Source organism: Glycine soja, chromosome 16 (genome assembly GCF_004193775.1).
Source record: "Glycine soja cultivar W05 chromosome 16, ASM419377v2, whole genome shotgun sequence".
Classification (NCBI taxonomy): domain Eukaryota; kingdom Viridiplantae; phylum Streptophyta; class Magnoliopsida; order Fabales; family Fabaceae; genus Glycine; species Glycine soja.
The window spans coordinates 18,967,376-18,986,681 of NC_041017.1; the positions used below are offsets into that span (position 1 = coordinate 18,967,376).

Consider the following 19,306-nt stretch of genomic DNA (forward strand, 5'->3'; position numbering starts at 1 on the left):
TCAAATACAGAAACGGAAAAGAAAAAGCTGCAGACAGAAAAAATGGGTGTCAAGCAGCAAAAACAAAACAAAAAAAAAGCTTTGCCCACCAGTATAAGTGGCGGTTCTGCGTGTGGGTTGGGGTCGTCTTCTCCGTGCTCGTTGCCGTCGTTCACGCCGTGCTCGTCGCCGCCGTTCGCGCCGTGGGTCGTCGCTGCCGTGCTCGTCGCCGCCGTTCACGCCGTGGGTCGTCGCTGCTGGCTGCTGTGTGCAGCGGGTAACGCGTGGCTGCTGTCGTGGCTGGTTGCAGGGGTCGTGGCTGGGTTCCGAGGTCGCGCTGTGTGTTGGAGCTTCGAGGGGTTGCAGCTGCGTTCTAAAGCCAACAACAACTCAGCTTTTGCTTCTGCTTTTTTCAGTTTCATTATTAGTGCAAGATGCCTCGTTCTAAAGCCAACAAGAACTCAAAGAAACAGAAGGGCATTGACTTCAAGGTTTCCCCTATGGCCCTAGCACTGCACAACTCTATAATATGCATTTCTGCATGTGTAAAATTCTGTTTATGAGTATTTTGTAGCTTTTTAACATGGGTCACTTGTTCAAAATTTTCAGAAAATAAGGCGAAAGGTTGGGAGGAAACTGCCACCACCTAAGAATACAACAGATACTGAAATTAAATCTAAAGGTACCCCTTCTGCTCCAAAATTAAAATAGGTTCTGTTCATCACATGTTCATTTACCAATGGGTGTGCATGGTTATCCAAATTAAAACTAGATATATGGATTGAATTTTGAAACCGTATCGCTTTTTTCTTTTTTAAATCTGGTTTTGGTTTTTTGGCCAAATCGGTTTATGGAGAAAACTGGATTTGGTTCAAAACCAGTTTTTGAATGAAACGTTATTCTAAAACCAGTTTTGAACTGATGTAAAATTAGTTATATATATATGAAGTTTGTAAAAAAATGGTTTTGAAACTGATTAACCGAACCATTTGTTAAGAAGTAATAAACCGGTTTGGTTTGAAAATAGGTTTACATTCTATGGATTTTTGGAATGTGGTTTGCGTTGGGTTATGGATTGGTTAAGTTTAATTGCTTCTTTTGCACACCCTAATATTCTACTACCATTTTTGTGTTAGCAAAGCAAAGTGCAAGACACGGTGAAATTTGTTGTACTTGTATTAACTTAATAACTTGTTTGATTTTGTTGATGCAAATAACAATCTGAGCTGTTTTCTTTTGCCATACTTCAAAGTTTTCACTAAAAATAACATAAAATAAAATTCTACACTATCCTGTCAAATTAAAATATATTTATATTTTGTCTGAAGTTTAAGAATGTCCATCTGCTTCTGCTGTTAATACTTATATAGTATAGAATCTCTCTTTTCCTCCCTCCCTATCTCTCTCTTACAACCCATCAAATGGAATTTCTTTTTAATTGTTTTACAACTTTTATTTACAAATGACTTTAATGTCATGAAATAAGTTAACGAACATGTCTTCAACAGCAATTGTTCTTCCGGAACAGAGTCTTGCGGCAGAGAAGGCAGGTTTGGCTGTAAACAAGAAAGGTTTGACTTTAAAAGAACTTCTCCAGCAAACATCTCATCACAATCCAAAAGTTCGTAGAGGTATATTTATTTTTTATAATATAATGTAATTATCTAATTGCCTTTAAATGTACTTATTAGTGTCATTAATCCTCTACAGAACTATAGAACAAATTCTGTATGTTTTAAACCGATAAAATCTTCAAAAATATTATTCTTGATAAGCTGAGTTGAACAAAATTTTTCAGCTTAATAGAGATTAACTTATTAAGCTATTAACCTTAAAAGTTAGAGGCCTGTTTATACTAGTGCACTTGCTACTAACATGTGATCATGTGGAGGGAATGTGACTGATTGAATTACGTAGATAATTCTAGCTATTTATTACAATTGTAATGTATTTTGTGTTCATATAATTAATGGAACTTTTTTATGAATTCAAATAACAATGAACCTTGGTTTGGAGCTGAAACACCAAGCCAAAACCTTGGTTCTGGTTTAGTTTTAAATTTTTGAGGAATGATAGCTCAAGTTGGTTCGAGTTTAAGCTTGAAGCCAAAAAATCAGTACCATGGACGTTGTGTCAATATTAGTCATTATTTCCAAATCTGTCAAAAATAAAATTAAGCAGCCACTAATTATATTATTTGGATCTTATGAAAGTTAATCTAATGGCATGTCTTGATTGATTTAATGTCTTGGCTTGGTTTCTATTCCTAATATACTCTTATTCTTTTTGAATTGTAATGTCACAGATTAATGTCATTGCGTTATTTAATCCAGTTAAGCATTCAAATTTTCATTTAAATTTGGTAATCCTCATATTTAATACTCTTTCTTTTCCACCCTTTAAATTACAGATGCATTGATTGGTATTAAGGATTTATTCACCAGATATCCAGCTGAACAGAAGTTGCACAAATATGCTGCTGTAGAAAAACTTCGTGAGCGCATTGGTGATGATGATAAAGTGGTTCGAAAATCATTATATGATCTTTTTAAAGTAGTGATTTTACCTTGCTGTAAAGAGGTACTTTCCATTTTGTTTACTTAAATCACTTTTCTAATACATTGGGATGATGCACCATTATCATTTGGATGGATAAAATATTCTAGGCTGCAGCTTTTTTTCTCCTTTTTTGATAATAGAGTTCACGTAGAACAAAGAAAAAAACAGCAGGAGGATTAAGATTTTTCCTAAAGTTGGATAGGACGCTATAGATAACGAAAAATAATGATAATGCACATCAACTCAAAAGAGCAGCCCAGTACATACTGGAAGCCCAGAACTAGAAGAACCTTTAAAATCTTATCAGCAAAAGCCCAAAATGCCCAGGAATGGTGGGGTAGAAGAAATTTATGGTTAAAGGTTATGGAATCATGCTCCCACCAAATTAACCTCACTCCAGCTAAAAAGCGCAATATTTTCATCCTACTCCCTAAACCACTGATCCACCCAAATGTTGAGCCATTCTAACTTCTTGTTGGCTTATGACAAATATTTTGCAGAGAAAATTTCATCTCTTAGAAACTGAAATATATAGCATTTGTAAAGGATTTCAGTCAGGGATTATTAATTTCTGATTAGTCTAAAATTAGTTTGACAATATTTGATACCTTGACGGATTATTCATTGGCTTCCGGTTAAGGGATACCCCCCCGGGTTCACAAAAAAAAATGCATTTTGATAGTTATTCACTAAAATTTTATGCTTGATAAACCCTTGGTACGCACTTTAGGGGAGCCTTAACAAGGAAAGGTATAATATGGTGTTGGCTTGGAACATTGATATTGGATATTTTTTTCTCTTGTGAAAAAGTAAATAATGGTTTTTTCTCATGATTTAAGATTTGTTATATTGTCTCTGGTTATTGATCTATGATACATTAAGATGTTTGATTGTAATACTCTATAACTCTCTGAAGCTGATTGCTATCCTCATTGTTTTTGAATTCTGATCGAGGATCCAATTTTTTTTTTTCCTCATGCACCCTGTAATCTTTATATGATTATATATCATTACAGTAAGGATTGATTTGTAAAACTTCAATTGCCTTATTGTGTTACTTGGTTCTCCCTATATTTTGTAGGACAATCAAGAGCTGATCGTTTCTTTATTGGTGCCTTACATTTTTAATGCAATGACTCATTTGGTGGTTGATGTTCGGATGATGGCATTTGATTTTTTAGACCTCATTCTTGAGTTTTATCCTCCTTCCTTTTCACCATCTTATGCAGAAAAGGTGATATTATCTGCCATATTTAAAATTTCTTTTGCCGACATGTTAGGATTGCTCCTTCAAATCATATTTTGTTTTAAGATGCAACTCTTTGTTCTATGGTGATTTTGGGGGGTGGGGGTGGGGGTGGGGGTGGGGTGAAGGTTATTTGCTCAAGCAATAGCAGCAGTTGTGAGCTCTTTAAACTTCTCTGATGCTCTTGTAATTCGATTTTACTTCCACCTCTACGGATGAAGCTTTTAATAATTTATTGACACAATGTCAACACCTTTGTTATACAGTTTCATGCTAGTGATCTTTGAATTTTATGGTATTTTCTGTACTGAAATGTTGCCTAACAATAGGAAGAAAAAATAAGCTAATGCTTCAATATGTCTTTGGATTTTTTATAGAATTTTGTGTAGTGTTTAACCAGATATAACAATAGCTTAAAATCTACTTGAGGTGCAATTTCCTTGTTATTTTAAATATTCTTATTTCTGATATGTTGTTATTCTGAATTCCTATACGGTCAATAGAGTATTTTTTTTAATTATTAATACCGTTTGAATATTTGTCTGATGAATTTGGGAAATTTGCTTAAATTATTGCGGCAATTTATTTCTTAGTTCTGTTGGCAAAATACACTGCAATTCATTGCATTTCTATTTCCCATGGTTTTTCTTGATTAGTTTCTGTGCCTTCATTTTCTTTATCTATTTCCTAGCACATTATTATATTCTTCATCTGCATGCTTTTATTCTTCAATTGTTGCTGAAATTGAGTTCTATGAGTTCTATATCTCTCCCGTTATTGTAGTTGTATTTTTGTATTTGATGCTTAGAATTCACTTATCTTGGTTGCATGGTTAACAGATTTTTCAGAATTATGAGGATATTCTAGTGAGGAACCAGTACTATTTACAGGACAAAGGAAAACTAAAGGATGCTCTTGCTGGGCTGGTTCGCTGCTTGTCACTCCTGCCATGGAATAAAGAAGAAACTGATTTGCACAATAAGGTATTTTATTTTCATTTGGCTGTGAAAATTAGTAAATGCTCTGTCAGTCTTTTTAATTTAAGTTTTGCTATTTCTATGCATGACATAAACCTCTTTGCATTTTCATTTTAGCAATCTCTTTCTTTTGTCATTTCATTTCCACTTAGCTTTATGATTAAATTGGTTGATTTATGTGCATCTGGAACTTGTAACTTCTTCTCAGGATACATGTAGTACTTTATAATCTTGCACAACTCATAATTTCACAATACTATTCAGATAAATACATATACTATGAATAGAGTGGGAGTTATGACTATGATTTAAATTTTTGGCTTTTCAGACCTGGTAAGTTTCTGCTGTGTGAAACATCTCATTGTGATTAATGGTGACTTTATTTTATCTTTTGTGCATTCACCAATTTATTTCTAATACTTTTTCTAATTTTAATAGGATGCTACTGGACAAAGGGTATTGCATGCCTTTGAAGTTGATGTGTCTATGAGCTCTAATGGTATGCTAACTTCAAAAAAAAAAAAAAACAATTTGATTTTGAAACAAATAACTAATTGACTGCTGTTGCATGAGTTTGCATAATTTTCAAATATTTAAAAGTTTTGTCAAGCTTTTTATGTTCTTAACAATTGTCTGACAGTCCTGTTCTATGCTTTATCTGTTTGTGTAGGTTTTTCTTATATCATAAAGAATTTGAAGGATCTAGTGCCAGTATTAATAAATAGTTTCCTGGAATTTATTCCATTGGTTCATGCTATGGAAAGTCTTGAAGGGAAGTCTTTTGGTTGTATGATATCCATTCTTCATAGCATATATCTTATAGTCAGGTCTATTGCTTATGGGACTGATAAGGATTCAGAATCCCCAAGTTCTCAAGGTGGACCTGATGCAGCTGTATGGGATGTTAACATCTCTTCTACATTCTTGAAGAAATTATTTCCTCGTTTCCCCCTCAACCCGGTTGATCATCTTTCTGAAAAGGTGTGTGATTGTGTGTGTCGATTTTACCCTTTAGTGGGGACTGGTGACTGGTGAGTAGAACAATAAATAATTGTACAATTGGGGTCTAAAGAGAAGATAGAACTATTCATATAAAATTGGCATGTTATGGTCAAGTATATTTCAAAAATAAATTAGTTTACCCCTATAAAAAGTTTGTGGTGGATTACCCTTTTTCTGCTGTGTTGTGGTGATCTGGTTCCATTTGTGACATGGAGTGGGGGGAAGCAGCAGGACTGTGATATTCCTCTAATTCCAAATAAACTAATTCTTTCTTCTTTTACTTTGCAGGATTGTGATAGGTTGTTTGACTTGAACATGATCGTTGCCAAAATATTTTTTGAATTAAATGAATGGACGAGTCTTCCTCCTAATTTGTTGGAGACATTTCTAGAATTTTTTGAAAATGCTTTGCTTGGGAAGGTTTGATACATAACATAATCCTTTTTAAGTTTCATTATCAGTTGAAAATAGTGGTCATTCTACATCAGAAATTGACTTGAATTGTTAGTATACAGTTCTGCAGGGCTACACAGTCTGGTAAGGCTGTCTGGGAAGAGTGTTTAGTTCAGCTCCTTTCATTTATTCCTAAATTTCTTTCACGTGGGGCAAGCTCTTGGACATCACGTCTTCTTCAGGTTTGACTTGACAGTTGCCACATGAATTCCAAATAATTTATTTTTGTTGGAACTTTGGAAGCCATTAATTTGGATATTCTGATTTTTTTTTATTCTACAGTGGCTTTCGGTTTCTTTTTAGTTTTTATTATATGTTGATATGGTATGTTTTCAATTACTTCAATAATTACAAAAAATGTCATCTTCTATTTTCAATTGTTTCCTGTTTCCAAGATGTTGTCAGAGATATGGTAAAAGCATGATTTTCTTGTTTTCACCATCTCCCAGTCCCTTGTGAATTCTTGAAAATAATAAAGAAAGGGTGACCTTTTTGTTAATCAGTGAAAATATATTAACTAAACTGAAAACAGTAAATAAACTGAACACTGCATTAATTTTCTGGTTTTGTATTATTTTGTACCATGTTTATGGTAATTATGTTTTTCCTTTCCAGAGGTTTTGATGTTGCTATTAACATGGAATTGTGGCACTTGCAGGCTTTTACCCAGACATTTAGGGAAAGCAAGCCAGGTTCCTTGATGAAATTGGCATGTGTTTCTGCTATTGAAGATATGCTAACTCCTGTAAGTTTGGCTTCATATCATTCTAGGAACTTCTTTGAAATGAAATTCTTGACTTTTGGATAATCTTATGAAAGCAATTTATTTCCTTCCTCTTCTCTCCCTTTCCATATTAACATTTATTTTTGTCTTTGGTTCAAATCTAGATTGAAAGCATGCTTTCCATAGAGACAAGCAATCCAGAAAATTTAGAACTTCAAGATGCCTTACTCGCATGGATTAGAGAGCTCCCTCTGTTGCTTATCCAGCTTGGAGATAAACACCCAACCTGCTCCCAGGTAGTCATTATTTTGATTCGATAAGCAGTTTTTTATGTGAAATTCCTGGATTTGACAGAATTTTGAGAGATCAATGTGCTTTAGTATTGATGTTAAATCTGCAATTTAGTGTCTTGTTTTACCTAAAATGTTCAATGTTCATCATAGGTTGTGTTACGCCTTCAACTTCGTATTGGACAATGTTCTTTGTTGAATTCATCACTTGTTTGTATGTATGACAACACACAGTACTCATTGCTAGATTTTTATTGTACATGTCAAGGAGGTAAACATGAACATGCTGTTGACATCAATATTAATAATACATTACCTGTGTGAGTTATTCTTTGGCTTCTAAGTTTTTGGCTTTTTCATCTTGCAGGACAGATATGTTATGGTCCTTTTCTCAGGCTTCCTAGAGAATCTCAAGAGCTCTCTTTATGTTCCCTTTACTATTTCTCTTATTTGGACCTGCCTATTTTAAAGTCAATAGCTTGTTGTTGCCTAAGTAAGCTTTTGCGCATGTTTTAAATTTGACTAACTTGATATTTTTTAATGAATTTTTAGTTCACCATATCTCTTCACTTAACATTTTACCTACTATCATTTGCATAATTAATATTAAATGTTTTTAAATTTTACCATGATACATGATGGCAAGTTATTGAAAGGCTTATCATTTAAATTTAAACATTAAACATAAGAGAAAAAGGCTGTCTTTGAATTAGTTGAATGTGAGATTTTGTTATTTGAGGAGAATAAGTTTCCAACTTTGTTCTTTCTTTACTTCTAGTAATATTAATAAATGTGAGGTATAGCATAGAAGTCCAACTACTTTGATTTTTATTTTTTTTGAGGAATTTTTTTTTGGAAGCATCTTAGTCTATGCCCTCAAAGATTTAAGTAATATTTATTTAATAAAAAAACATGTAATTGGTGTGTCATCAAATAAAAAAATGAAGATATTTGTCTGACTTGGAAGCCTTATTTTTTTATTTATTTTTATGGCCTCCAGTAAACAATGATGATGGGACTTTTCAATCAAGAAGTACATAATGTGGTTTATTTTTGTTAAAATCTTGTAATGTTGATTTGAAAGTTGGGACTTTCCCCTCAAAGTAAATGTTACAGTGATAAGACATTGTTTCTAAGTTATCCGGGAGAGATGCCTACAAGGACTCTGATATTAACGAGAAATAAGTGTTTTGATAAGTTAAAGCAATGGAGGATACTTTTGTATATGGTACTTTTTCCTCAATCCTCACTTCCTGTGCCAGTGCTTTTAATGTGCAATGTAGCCAATGCCTTTAAAGTTGGAATAGGATTCAGATACTAATTCTGTACAAGTTTCTGGCTTAAAGCTTATGAATGTTAATTTTGTTTGTACTTATTGCAGGTGCAGATCTAGATCCCTATGTGTTATTTAGGATCATAGAGGTTCTCCATTCAGCCTATAGAGATGGACATATAAAAATTGCAGATTACTTGAGTGTTTTCATCACCTTGGTCTTGCGTTTCAAAGTTTCCCCTGGTAGCTTACAAAGATTTATTTGGACTACTTGTTTGAACTTGTAACTTCTGATAATATCCATTTCTTGTTTCACTTTTCCAATTTAGAGCTTTTGTACATTATACTCAGTAGTAGTGATCAGAAAAAACTAGAAGGGGTTGAAATTGGCAATGCAAAACAACATATTCCATGTAATAGAAATAGGACCCAAAAATTGAATAGGGAAACTGAACCGTATTGATACTGAAATATGACTAATCAGAGGGAGGGGAAACTTCTGTTACAACATGGAATTAAGGATAATTAAAAGGAAAACTAGACTGTAGGGGCAGAGCTCCTTGCAGAATGAAAATGAAGAAAACTGAAATAAGAATAATCCCTTTCATGTGGAAGAACCCCTTCTTCACTCAGCCTATCCAGATATTTTTCACTCAAGAATCCTCATACCTCTCATTCTTGTACCTTCCCTCAAATATTCATTCTCTCTCCCCCTAGTATGATCCTCACATCTCCCTCCCCCACTCTCCTTCTAGCTATCCATTCTGTTATGCTCTCCTTCTCTTCCCTCCAATTCACATCTTACCCTACCACTCCTCTTTATTTGTTAACTTCTAACTGCAGGCACAGTAAGCCCAATAGTTGGTTACCCTTCACCATGTCTACATTGCTAATTTTCATCTGTACTTATCTATCCAATTTGCATTCCTGCCACCTATATTTGACTTCTTGGTAACTTGTAAATAACAATATTTATATAGCATTTTTTCCATGTTCTTGAGCTAGAAAAGCTACTGAATTGAGGAAAGTTGTGTTCATCCCTGGCCAAGAAAAAGTTAATTTAGTTATCTATGGTTATTGAAATAGCTATATTTATCAATCTTTTAAACCTACTTTTGGTAGTCAGTCTTCTGGCATCAGAAATGTTATTCTTTTTTAATTCTGCAGAAATCGGTTCTGCTGGTTTTAAGAGTGATCCACTCTGCCAAACTTTGAAGTCAATGACAACTGTTCTTTGCTCATACATGGCACAGATGGGTGACAATTCTCTTGTTCTGCAGATAGTAGAGAAAGTGGTAATTGATCAGATAGTAAGTTGACACAATTGTTTGTTTTGAGCTTTCTTTTGCATTCAGATTTTTTTCTTGTATTTTTCTGGTGCTTGCTTGTTAGCTCATTTAGAGGTTTTCTAGAAGAATGACTCCTCCATTTCTCTTACTGATATTTTGTACCACAGCCACAAATGCCTTCTTTGGATAATAGTTGCTCTCTCCTGAGAATGCTTGTTACAGTGGATTCCAAGCCCACAAGACTTTCTGAACAAAGCATTATCATTCTAGGCCAGCATCTTTCTGAATATCTGATGGATGCTGTGCAGGTGCGTATGCTGCCAAAAACTCTGACAAGCCATCAATATATGTTTGAAGCTATGTTGTTTCCTACATACATGTCTCACTTAATTTTGTCCTTAATTTTGTTTTGAAAGTCAAATTGTTTAGAATGTCTTTGAAATATTATGATTGATTGGTATGATATCTTACTATATAAAATAAAGATTGACAATTTTTAAAAAGAAATGCAGAATCTGCAAAATATCTACGAGACATTATTATTTTATAGGAGATGGTGGGAATAATTTCTAAATCCTGCCTACTTCCCAGATGATTGATTTTGGTTTCTTTCCTTTGTTGATAATTGTTTTTGGAATTATCTAACGAGAGATATCAACATCACCCTTTTAACCGAAGTGAGAATTCTTTCAGAAAAATGTCGACTTGACCATTCTATGGGTGCTTACACCCTACTTTTGAGCTAGGACTTGATTCTTTTTTATTTTTCTTGCATTAATTTAGTGTTTTTTTTTAATGGCTGAAGGTTCCATAGTTGAGGGTATATAAAACTAACCCTTCGGCCTTAAGGGTATTATTTGTAACAAATAACCAAGATCTTTTCATTTTCTCATCCTGCTTTAGAGACATCTATCAATTATTATTATTATTATTATTATTATGCTAGATCCCTATTATGTTTTCTGATACTAGTACGTGCTTCTTGCAATTTATCATCATTTTCTTTTCTTTTCAAAAGCATTGGGTTTTAATTTTTGTTGACAACTTGAATTGATTTAATTATTATATATATTTTAGTTTTTTGCTAGATTCCTAGTATGTTTTCTGATTCTAGTAAGTACTTCTAGTAATTTATCTTAGTTTTATTTTGTTATTTTTCCTAAAGCAATGGATCTTAATTTTTGCTGATATGAATAGATATTTTTCTTGATCATATATTTCACTGTACCACAGTGCATTCCAGAAGATGGTGATGAACAGGGGACTCCCTCCATTCAATTAAGTACTCAGCATTATTATCTCCTACCTTGTTTTTTCTTGTTTGATCGGTGCCATAAACTTATGAATCTTGTGTTGAAGAGAATGGGATCAGCTATAACTGAAAGTAGTTTGTCACCAATATCTGATAAATGCACTCAACATACAAGGAACTGTTTGGATAGAGTGAATGCTGTCACTTCTGTACTTTTTTTGATGCACAAGGATGCTAAATTGCAACCGATTATGTCTTTATTCAAGGAAGATATTGATAACGTCATACATAAAGTTTTTTCTTTAAAGGTAGGTTCAACCTTAGTGATCAAGAACATCTATTGATTGCTATTTTGAAGCTTGCTGTTCATAACTATTACTTATCTGCAAGAATTTCTTTTGGTTGGATAAAACAAAATTGGGAGTTTTAATAAAAGGTTTTCAGTATTTTGTGATTGTCTATACTACTGTATGTAGATAGTTACATCCTCTACAGTGAGGCTTTGTGGCCTGCAACATACGAGGGATCATTTGCTTTTGGGATGTGTATCTGCACCAAATACATGCACACACTCCTTTATCATTTAATCCATAATATCACCTTTTTTTTTGGCAGCATAAAGTTCAAGTAGAGTGCTTATTGCATGCAATTATGCTAAATATATTGGCTAGCTTTCTGTAGGAAATAACTTCAAGGAAGATATGAAATGAATTACAATATTACATGGAAAGGTGTTCCTGTATTGACAATTTAGTGTAAAATGAGCTATTTTAAGACAAGATAATTCATTATCTTGAAAAAGGTTTGGTAATGGATTTGAAACATAACAATGTCTCCACTGTTGCTTCTATTATACTTAGATAAACTGTGGTAGGATGCCTTTGGTGCATTTATTTTAATCTGACCCATGAACTCTTGGGTGTTTATGTCCAAGTTACATCAGCACTTCAGGCTTCTGCAGTAAAACACTGCTCAGGCCTTAATGGTTTCTTAGACAAACACATAGTCAAGCTAGTAGATACTAAATTTGGTTGGGTTGAAATCTGGTAATGGAACATTGCAAGTTTCCCAAAGAATACTTGTGCTGTGACATAATGATTTGATGTATTTTCATTTTTGTTTGTCTTACTGTTCTGTTAACTGTGGGATGAGTTTATTATTCTTGTTATTGTTCTGTTAACATATTTAGTTTCCCAAAAAAATTTAATAGGCGTTCTTTGATAATTTCTTTTATTTTTTATGTAGACATCAGGGCGGATCAGTACGACAATTGAAGAAAGGCATGAAATACAATGTGCATTTGAACGACTGAAAATCTTAACGGGATAACAATTGTCAAGAAGGATGTTCTGAATTGAGAAACTGGTTCATGTATGTTTTTAAAGCTTGCTAGCAAATTTTTCTGACATATCATTCATCTTCATGTCATTTTATTATGTATTTCTGTTGGAATTTCGTATTTTGTTGTCTAGTGTGTACCATATAATACATCTTCAGGAATTTCAGAATAATTCTAGTGCTGTTTTTTGGTTTGTTCACTTGTCAGGGGTGAGGAGTGTCGTTGGGACATGTCTTCTAGTGTCTCTTGCTTTTGTGTATGACCTGTTTGAATTGAGCTATTCATCATAAAGATGACCCCACCTGCAATGTTGAATTTACAAACCAATGTTTATCATCTTCCTTCTCTGTCTTCGTCTTCCCTCCTCTTTTTTGAGATATCATGTTTATCTTCTTTCTATCACTTTGTTCAGCTTAATCTTGCTAATAATTTTTTTTGCTTCATTTGTGTGCATTCAGCCTTTCAAATGAATCATACTATCCATGACTGCCAAGGTCACCAAAAAACATGAATAAAAATGTCATAAGTTGCTTAATCTATTATTCACCAAAAAAAAAAGTTGCATAATCTATCCCTGAATATAGCAATTGGGTAGTTCTGATATGCTCGAGTCCATGACAGGATATTTGCAGGCATCGTTGGCATAGAAGGGAGTTTTTTTTGTCAAATTGACAGACAGAGGACATGGACTGAGCTCTGGGGTAGGTAAAATGTTATTCATATATATATATATATATATATATATATCTTGTGAGGGAGCCTTTTTTATGTTAGAGTGAGTAGTAAATCTAGGTTATTAGATATATCATCATGAACGGTCAAGATTAATACACAGATTGTGTTAAAAGTTAAATGACTTTTTTAAGTGATCACAAACATTAAATTTTGACCATTTATGCATAATTGTACAATTCAAATTTACTTCAGTCATTTAAAAATGTCTTTTCTCTAGATTTTCACTAGATATGCTCTTTCTCTCTTATTTGATCCAATTATGTTATAGTGTAAATTATACTAACTATGACACCATTCAATAATTTTATCTCAAAATTCACCATTACATCGAAAGCTCCTTTAAAATGGGCAAACTTTATTAAAGAGACTAAAATTAATCATCTAAAATTTGATAGGGTCTAAAAATGGGCCAAATTTTTGATAGGGACTAAAAATCGAATCGAAATTTGAAATAGTTGAGGGACAAAAAACTTAATTAATCCTATTTTTAAAATATATATAAACATGAAGCATTTGATCATCTTATTATTGTTCATTTATCTGCAAAGTTAAATTAATCACCTTGTGTAATTATATATCAACAATTGAATCAAGTAAAATCACATTTTAGGTAAAGTTATTGACGGTGTAATATTTGGTGTACGTTATGCAGGTGTAATTTGATCTCTCTCCATATGTGTGTGCCCTTTTTGTCTTAGATTGCTTCCGAGTTGTAACTTTTTCTCTCTAACTTGCGGCGAAGTCTGGATCAAAACTGGTAAACTTTGTTAGGGTAAACTCGGCATCAGTTTTATTACTATCAGAGCATACTTGGCATTGGCATCCTCATCTACTAACCTACTTCTCCCAAGTTTAATTTGCAAGCAGTTTTGAGGCCTGCCTGCAGCAGGCACTTTATTTCACTTTGGAGAAATCTAAATTTTGCATGCAGCCTCAGTTTTGTTTCACTGTGTTTCTATTAGCTAGCCTCGTGATGAGCGTCAATGGCTTAGACACAGTAGATATTATAGTTTTCGTGTTAATTTTCTTTCCTATACAAGTATACAACAATAGTGTTAAGACTAAAGATTTCTGACCAAAATTTTGATGATAATATAACTTTATATGAGATTATTTAAGTAATTTAACAAAGTCACCAAGTGTAAAAAATCAGAAGACGCTTGCAGCTAACAACAAATTTAAGCCTAAAGTCTCGTACTACATAATTATCTGCAGATCATTTGAAAGTTGTTCAAAGCAGTAACTTTCCTTGATTGATACTGTGGTAGCTCATTTAAAATTAAACTTTGTCAAAAATGGGTGAAGTATATAGGATGAGCAGTAAAGAAATAAGACAAAAGCATCAAATAAAATAAGATTGTTGCGCAAGAAAATATAGGTCATATGCATCAAATCTTTAAGCTGTTGGTTTAATTGTTAAATTATACAAGACAATTATTGTACAACGGCTTCATATATTTACTGAATCATGTTGAATAAATTCAAAAGCATGTTTGGAAGTGTGCCTCGAGATGAATAAAAATGTCATTGATGTATGATATAGGCAATAGAAAAAGGATAATTAGCAAGATGCTTGCTCCATGGATATGTCCCTGAATTTAGAAAAGTTTAAATATGCTTCCTTCATTTGATTTATGGGCAGCAAGATAGTGGTGAAGGAGATGTTGAAAAACAAGCAGAGTGGAACCAAGCCTTCACTGGAAATCAGTGCGATGTGTTGGATTTATGTCTCAAGGTACTACGAAAACTCCTCAAGAAATAATAGGCTCTTAAAGCTTAAGCAGAACAACTTTATCCTACGTTTAGATGGGCAATTAGAATTTGAAAGAAAAATATGATATTTGAATGACTTTCAATTGAATTTCCTACACCCAATGCTTGGATGGGTCACTTTTACAGAGCAAAACATTTTTTTTATGAAATTTTGGCATTTTTACAAGATATTTAATTAACTAAAATAGTGAAATTTAAAATTCTACTAGAAGATATAGATGCATGCTCGCAATTAGAGCTAGACATGCAAGTAAGCCCACTCGCGAAGCTTGCATTCAGCAAATTCCACAACCCGTAAAATCCATCCAGTGAAGCGTGCATTCTAAACGTATCTAGGACGAAAACTGAATTTTTCTAATTTTATAGATAAGAAACATCTTTTAATATTTTTTTTTTCAATTGGATGTTTTCATCTAACTTCTTTTGACCATTAATTGTTAGACTTGGAGCTGACATTCCTATTAGATGCCTATAGATGTTTGGAAGAGTTTTGTTGCTGTTATGTAGTTCAATGTTTTTTCTAGGTAGCAGTCATGTCGGGTTATGATAGCAATCATTTCTTATCTAAAGTGTATGTTTAGATGGATAGCATATTCTCTGAAAGCTTTAACAACTATTCTATCACCATAGAACTTCCTCATTGATTGTCCTGTTTATTTTGTACTATCAACTGCATGTATTGATGTATAACCTTCGTTAGAAGGAAGACATAAAACCATATATAAGACATTAAAGAACAAATGTAGAAGTACAATCACAACAGTATTATGCAGAGAAACCAAGGAGAATTGAATCCCCATTTATGATTAAACAAACATAAACTATTGATGGAATTTTCGGATGGATCCACATTCTTCTTCTATTTTTTTTTTTCGTTGGAGTTTTTTCGGGAATTTGCTTTCTGAATTTGGTCCATTTTCCTCCCACGTTCAATCCTTATCTCTGCAAACGTTCAGTAATAAACTCACGCCTCTATCCTCAAACCCACGTTCTGATCCGAATTGGTTGAGCTCTGTGATGGGCAAACTCTATAAATAGGATGAGGTGCTCTCAGTTTTATATCACCAAACCTACTTCTCTATTCAGAAAAAGACATCATCTATTCAGAGTGAGTAAGAGTTTGGATAAACAAAGCTGTCTTCGAGTTCGTGCTTGTGCTGCTTCGTGTTTGATCTGCAATGGCTGGAAGTACACATGTGTTGTTTAGCTTCTGCTGCTAGATCTGAATATGTCATTTAAATTCATTCACATGTTTAGATCAATATGTATATCTTTTACATTTGGTATCATAGCACTATATGCCTCTGTTTTGCTTCTGTTTTGGAACTATATGTCAGTAATGCTGTTTTATTTAATGTGGCTGGAAACCTTCGAGTTCTCCTTTGTGCTGCTACTTTTTGCCCACGATGACATTAATGATTCACGAACCCATCTTATTGGTTGGAGGCCGGAGATGTTCGCGCATGTGACGTTGGACCACTAGCATGGCGTGGCATTGCCGTCGTTCCAGTTGGAGAAAGCAGCGACGCTGGAGGCATCCACAACGGACTTCAGAGTGAAAAACACGATGCCGTCGGAGGAGATAGAAACAGAGGGACAAAAAAAGATGAGCAGAGTAACGATCATTTAGAATAAGTTATAATGCGACGCCGGCTTGGAAGTGAAAGAAATATCACGAGAAACCCGTCCTTGAAGTTTGAAAGCGTATACTGAAACTTTTATATATATATATATATATATATATATATATATATATATATATATATATATATATATATATATATATATATATGATATAATAAGGTCATCCTTTCACCTGTAGGAAAAAGTATATTAATTTATTATTTCTCTACTTAATCAATATGATTTAAATATGAGTTGTTAAGTGCCTTTTAGTGTGTTTGAATTATTTATTAAGATTAATTGTATGTTTATTTTGGTATTTAAGCATGCAATATTAAGCTAAATAATTTATGCACATTAAATTTAATGGTTAAGAGCTTATATGGTTTCAACTATTGGATAATCGTATGCATATATTATTTATTTACTTTTGAAGTTTTGTGTGTATGATTTTATGATTTTATACATGCGAAGTTATCTTGAATATTTTTTATGCAATGTTATTCAATTTATTTACATTATTTAGAATATTATGTAAATATTTAGCTCTTAATTAAGAATTAATGTTAAGTGATTAATATGATTTAATTAATTAGAGAATAGCCACAACATCTTTAATTGATTAGGTTTATATATTAAGTGTAAAAATCACATTTAAAAAACATTGGTTGTGATTAATCATATTTAATGTGATAAAATATACCCACGGGAATTTTGTTATGTTTGTATGATTAATTAGGATAAAATATCAAGTTATATTTCTTAATTTACCCACAGGAATTGAGAAAAAGGAACATAATTTGATAGTTTTATCAAAAGTATGAATCTAATTGAGTAGGACTTTAGCCCACAGGCAAGTTGTATGTCACTAGGTTCATGAACTAATACATATTTTACATTGGTAAAACATGACAATTTATTGAGTCTCAAATTATGAATAATGAGAATGTATTCTTGAACTTTGTAGTTAATCAATCTGCAAACATTTTTTATATTAAGTGTGATATTCCCGAATTGAAAAGGGACAATTATAAGGTTTGGAGGGAGAAAATTCTCCTTCATTTAGGCTGGATGGATATTGACTATGCTGTTAGGAAAGACGAACCGTCAGGCATTACTGAAACTAGCACTCCAGACTCTGCTGATCTTTATGAAAAGTGGGAGAGATCTAATCGTCTATCCGTAATGTTCATAAAGACTAATATATCTACTAGTATCCGTAGCTCCGTTGATCAGCATGAAAAGGTCAACGATCTTTTGAAGGCCATTAATTATCAGTTTATTACATCTTATAAGGCCCTTTACAACACCCTTATAATGCAGTTCTCATCCTTAAAGCTCCAAGGGATAAAGGGTGTACGTGATCACATCATGCGCATGAGGGATATAGTGGCTCAACTAAAAGCCTTGGAGGTTGCCATGTCTGATTCATTCTTAGTACACTATATTTTGTGTACTCTGTCCTTGCAATATGCTCCCTTCAAAATCTCTTATAACACACATAAAGACAATGGTCAATTAATGAGTTGATGACCATGTGTGTTCAAGAAGAGGAAAGGTTAATTATGGAAGAGGGCGAAAGGGTGAACTTAACTGTTCATGGAAAAAAGAAAGGGGATCAACCCAAAAACAAGGGCAAAATTCCTGCCCAACCAATCATAAAGAAAGAGTCCATGTGTTTCTTTTGCAAGAAGAAAGGACACATGAAGAAAGACTGCTTAAAGTTTAAGAGTTGGATGGACAAGAAAGGTACTCCATTTGCTTTTGTTTGTTATGAATCTAATATGGTTAGTATTAATCATAACACGTGGTGGATTGATTCTGGTTCTACAATCCATGTTTCTAATACCTTGCAGGGTATGAAAAACCTAAGGAGGCCAATGGGAAGTGAGCAGCATTGAGAGACATAAGGCAAAACTTGTTGCCAAATGGGTTCACTCAAAGAGAAGAAATTGATTACACAGAGAATTGTTCTCCTGTATCTAAGAAAGATTCCTTTCGAATAATTATGACATTAGTAGCTCATTTTGACTTTGAGTTACATCAAATGATGTGAAAATGACATTCCTTAATGGTCATCTAGAGGAAGAGTTTTACACAAAACAGCCTAAAGGATTCTCCTCTACTAAAGGTGAGCACTTAGTTTGCAAGCTTAATAAATCAATCTATGGCTTGAAACAAGCTTCCCGCCAATGGTATCTAAAGTTTCATGATGTCATCACTTCATTTGGCTTTGAAGAGAACATCATGGATCAATGTATATACCAAAAGGTCAGTGGGAGTAAGATTTTTTTTCTTGTGTTATATGTGGATGACATTTTGCTTGCAACTAATGATAAGGGTTTGCTATATGAGGTGAAACAATTTCTCTCGATGAACTTTTATATGAAGGATATGGGAGAGGAATCTTATGTCATTGACATTAAGATCCATAGGGAAAGATCTCGAGGCATTTTGGGTTTGTCTCAAGAGACTTATATCAACAAAGTTTTAGAGAAATTTAACATGAAAGGTTGTTCACCAAGTATAACTCCCATTGTGAAGGGTGACAAACTCGTTTTGAGTCAGTGCCCGAAAAATGATTTTGAGCGGGAACACATGAAGAATACTCCAAGGGACAAAGGATTACATGCTCATGTACAAAAGGACTGATTGTCTGGAAGTGATTGGCTACTCCGATTCAGACTTTCCTGGTTGCGTTGATTCACGAAAATCAACATCTAGTTATATTTTTATGTTAGTCGGTGGAGCTTTATCTTGGAGAAGTGTCAAGCAAACCTTAACTGCTACTT

The 19,306-nt window shown here is 33.5% G+C and overlaps 1 protein-coding gene across 3 annotated transcripts; it reads left to right on the forward strand.

The window, feature by feature from the left end:
• The first annotated feature begins 119 nt into the window (after positions 1-119).
• LOC114390555 lies at positions 120-14,270 on the forward strand. 3 transcript variants are annotated; one of them, XM_028351317.1, is made up of 21 exons: positions 122-470; positions 589-661; positions 1,488-1,610; positions 2,390-2,559; positions 3,620-3,772; positions 4,624-4,767; positions 5,200-5,260; positions 5,432-5,742; positions 6,052-6,183; positions 6,279-6,398; positions 6,875-6,961; positions 7,105-7,236; positions 7,384-7,501; positions 7,598-7,723; positions 8,612-8,746; positions 9,671-9,813; positions 9,960-10,100; positions 11,026-11,352; positions 12,290-12,415; positions 13,005-13,088; positions 13,771-14,270. In XM_028351317.1, exons 1-19 carry the CDS (start codon positions 414-416, stop codon positions 12,371-12,373), a joined length of 2,637 nt encoding a protein of 878 aa, XP_028207118.1. In that variant the 5' UTR covers positions 122-413; the 3' UTR covers positions 12,374-12,415; positions 13,005-13,088; positions 13,771-14,270. The 3 variants fall into 3 exon arrangements, with proteins under 3 accessions (XP_028207119.1, XP_028207118.1, XP_028207116.1); XM_028351315.1 differs by having other exon boundaries at positions 13,005-13,084; XM_028351318.1 differs by lacking the exons at positions 11,026-11,352; positions 12,290-12,415; positions 13,005-13,088; positions 13,771-14,270 and having other exon boundaries at positions 120-470; positions 8,612-8,786.
• Positions 14,271-19,306: the final 5,036 nt, after the last annotated feature.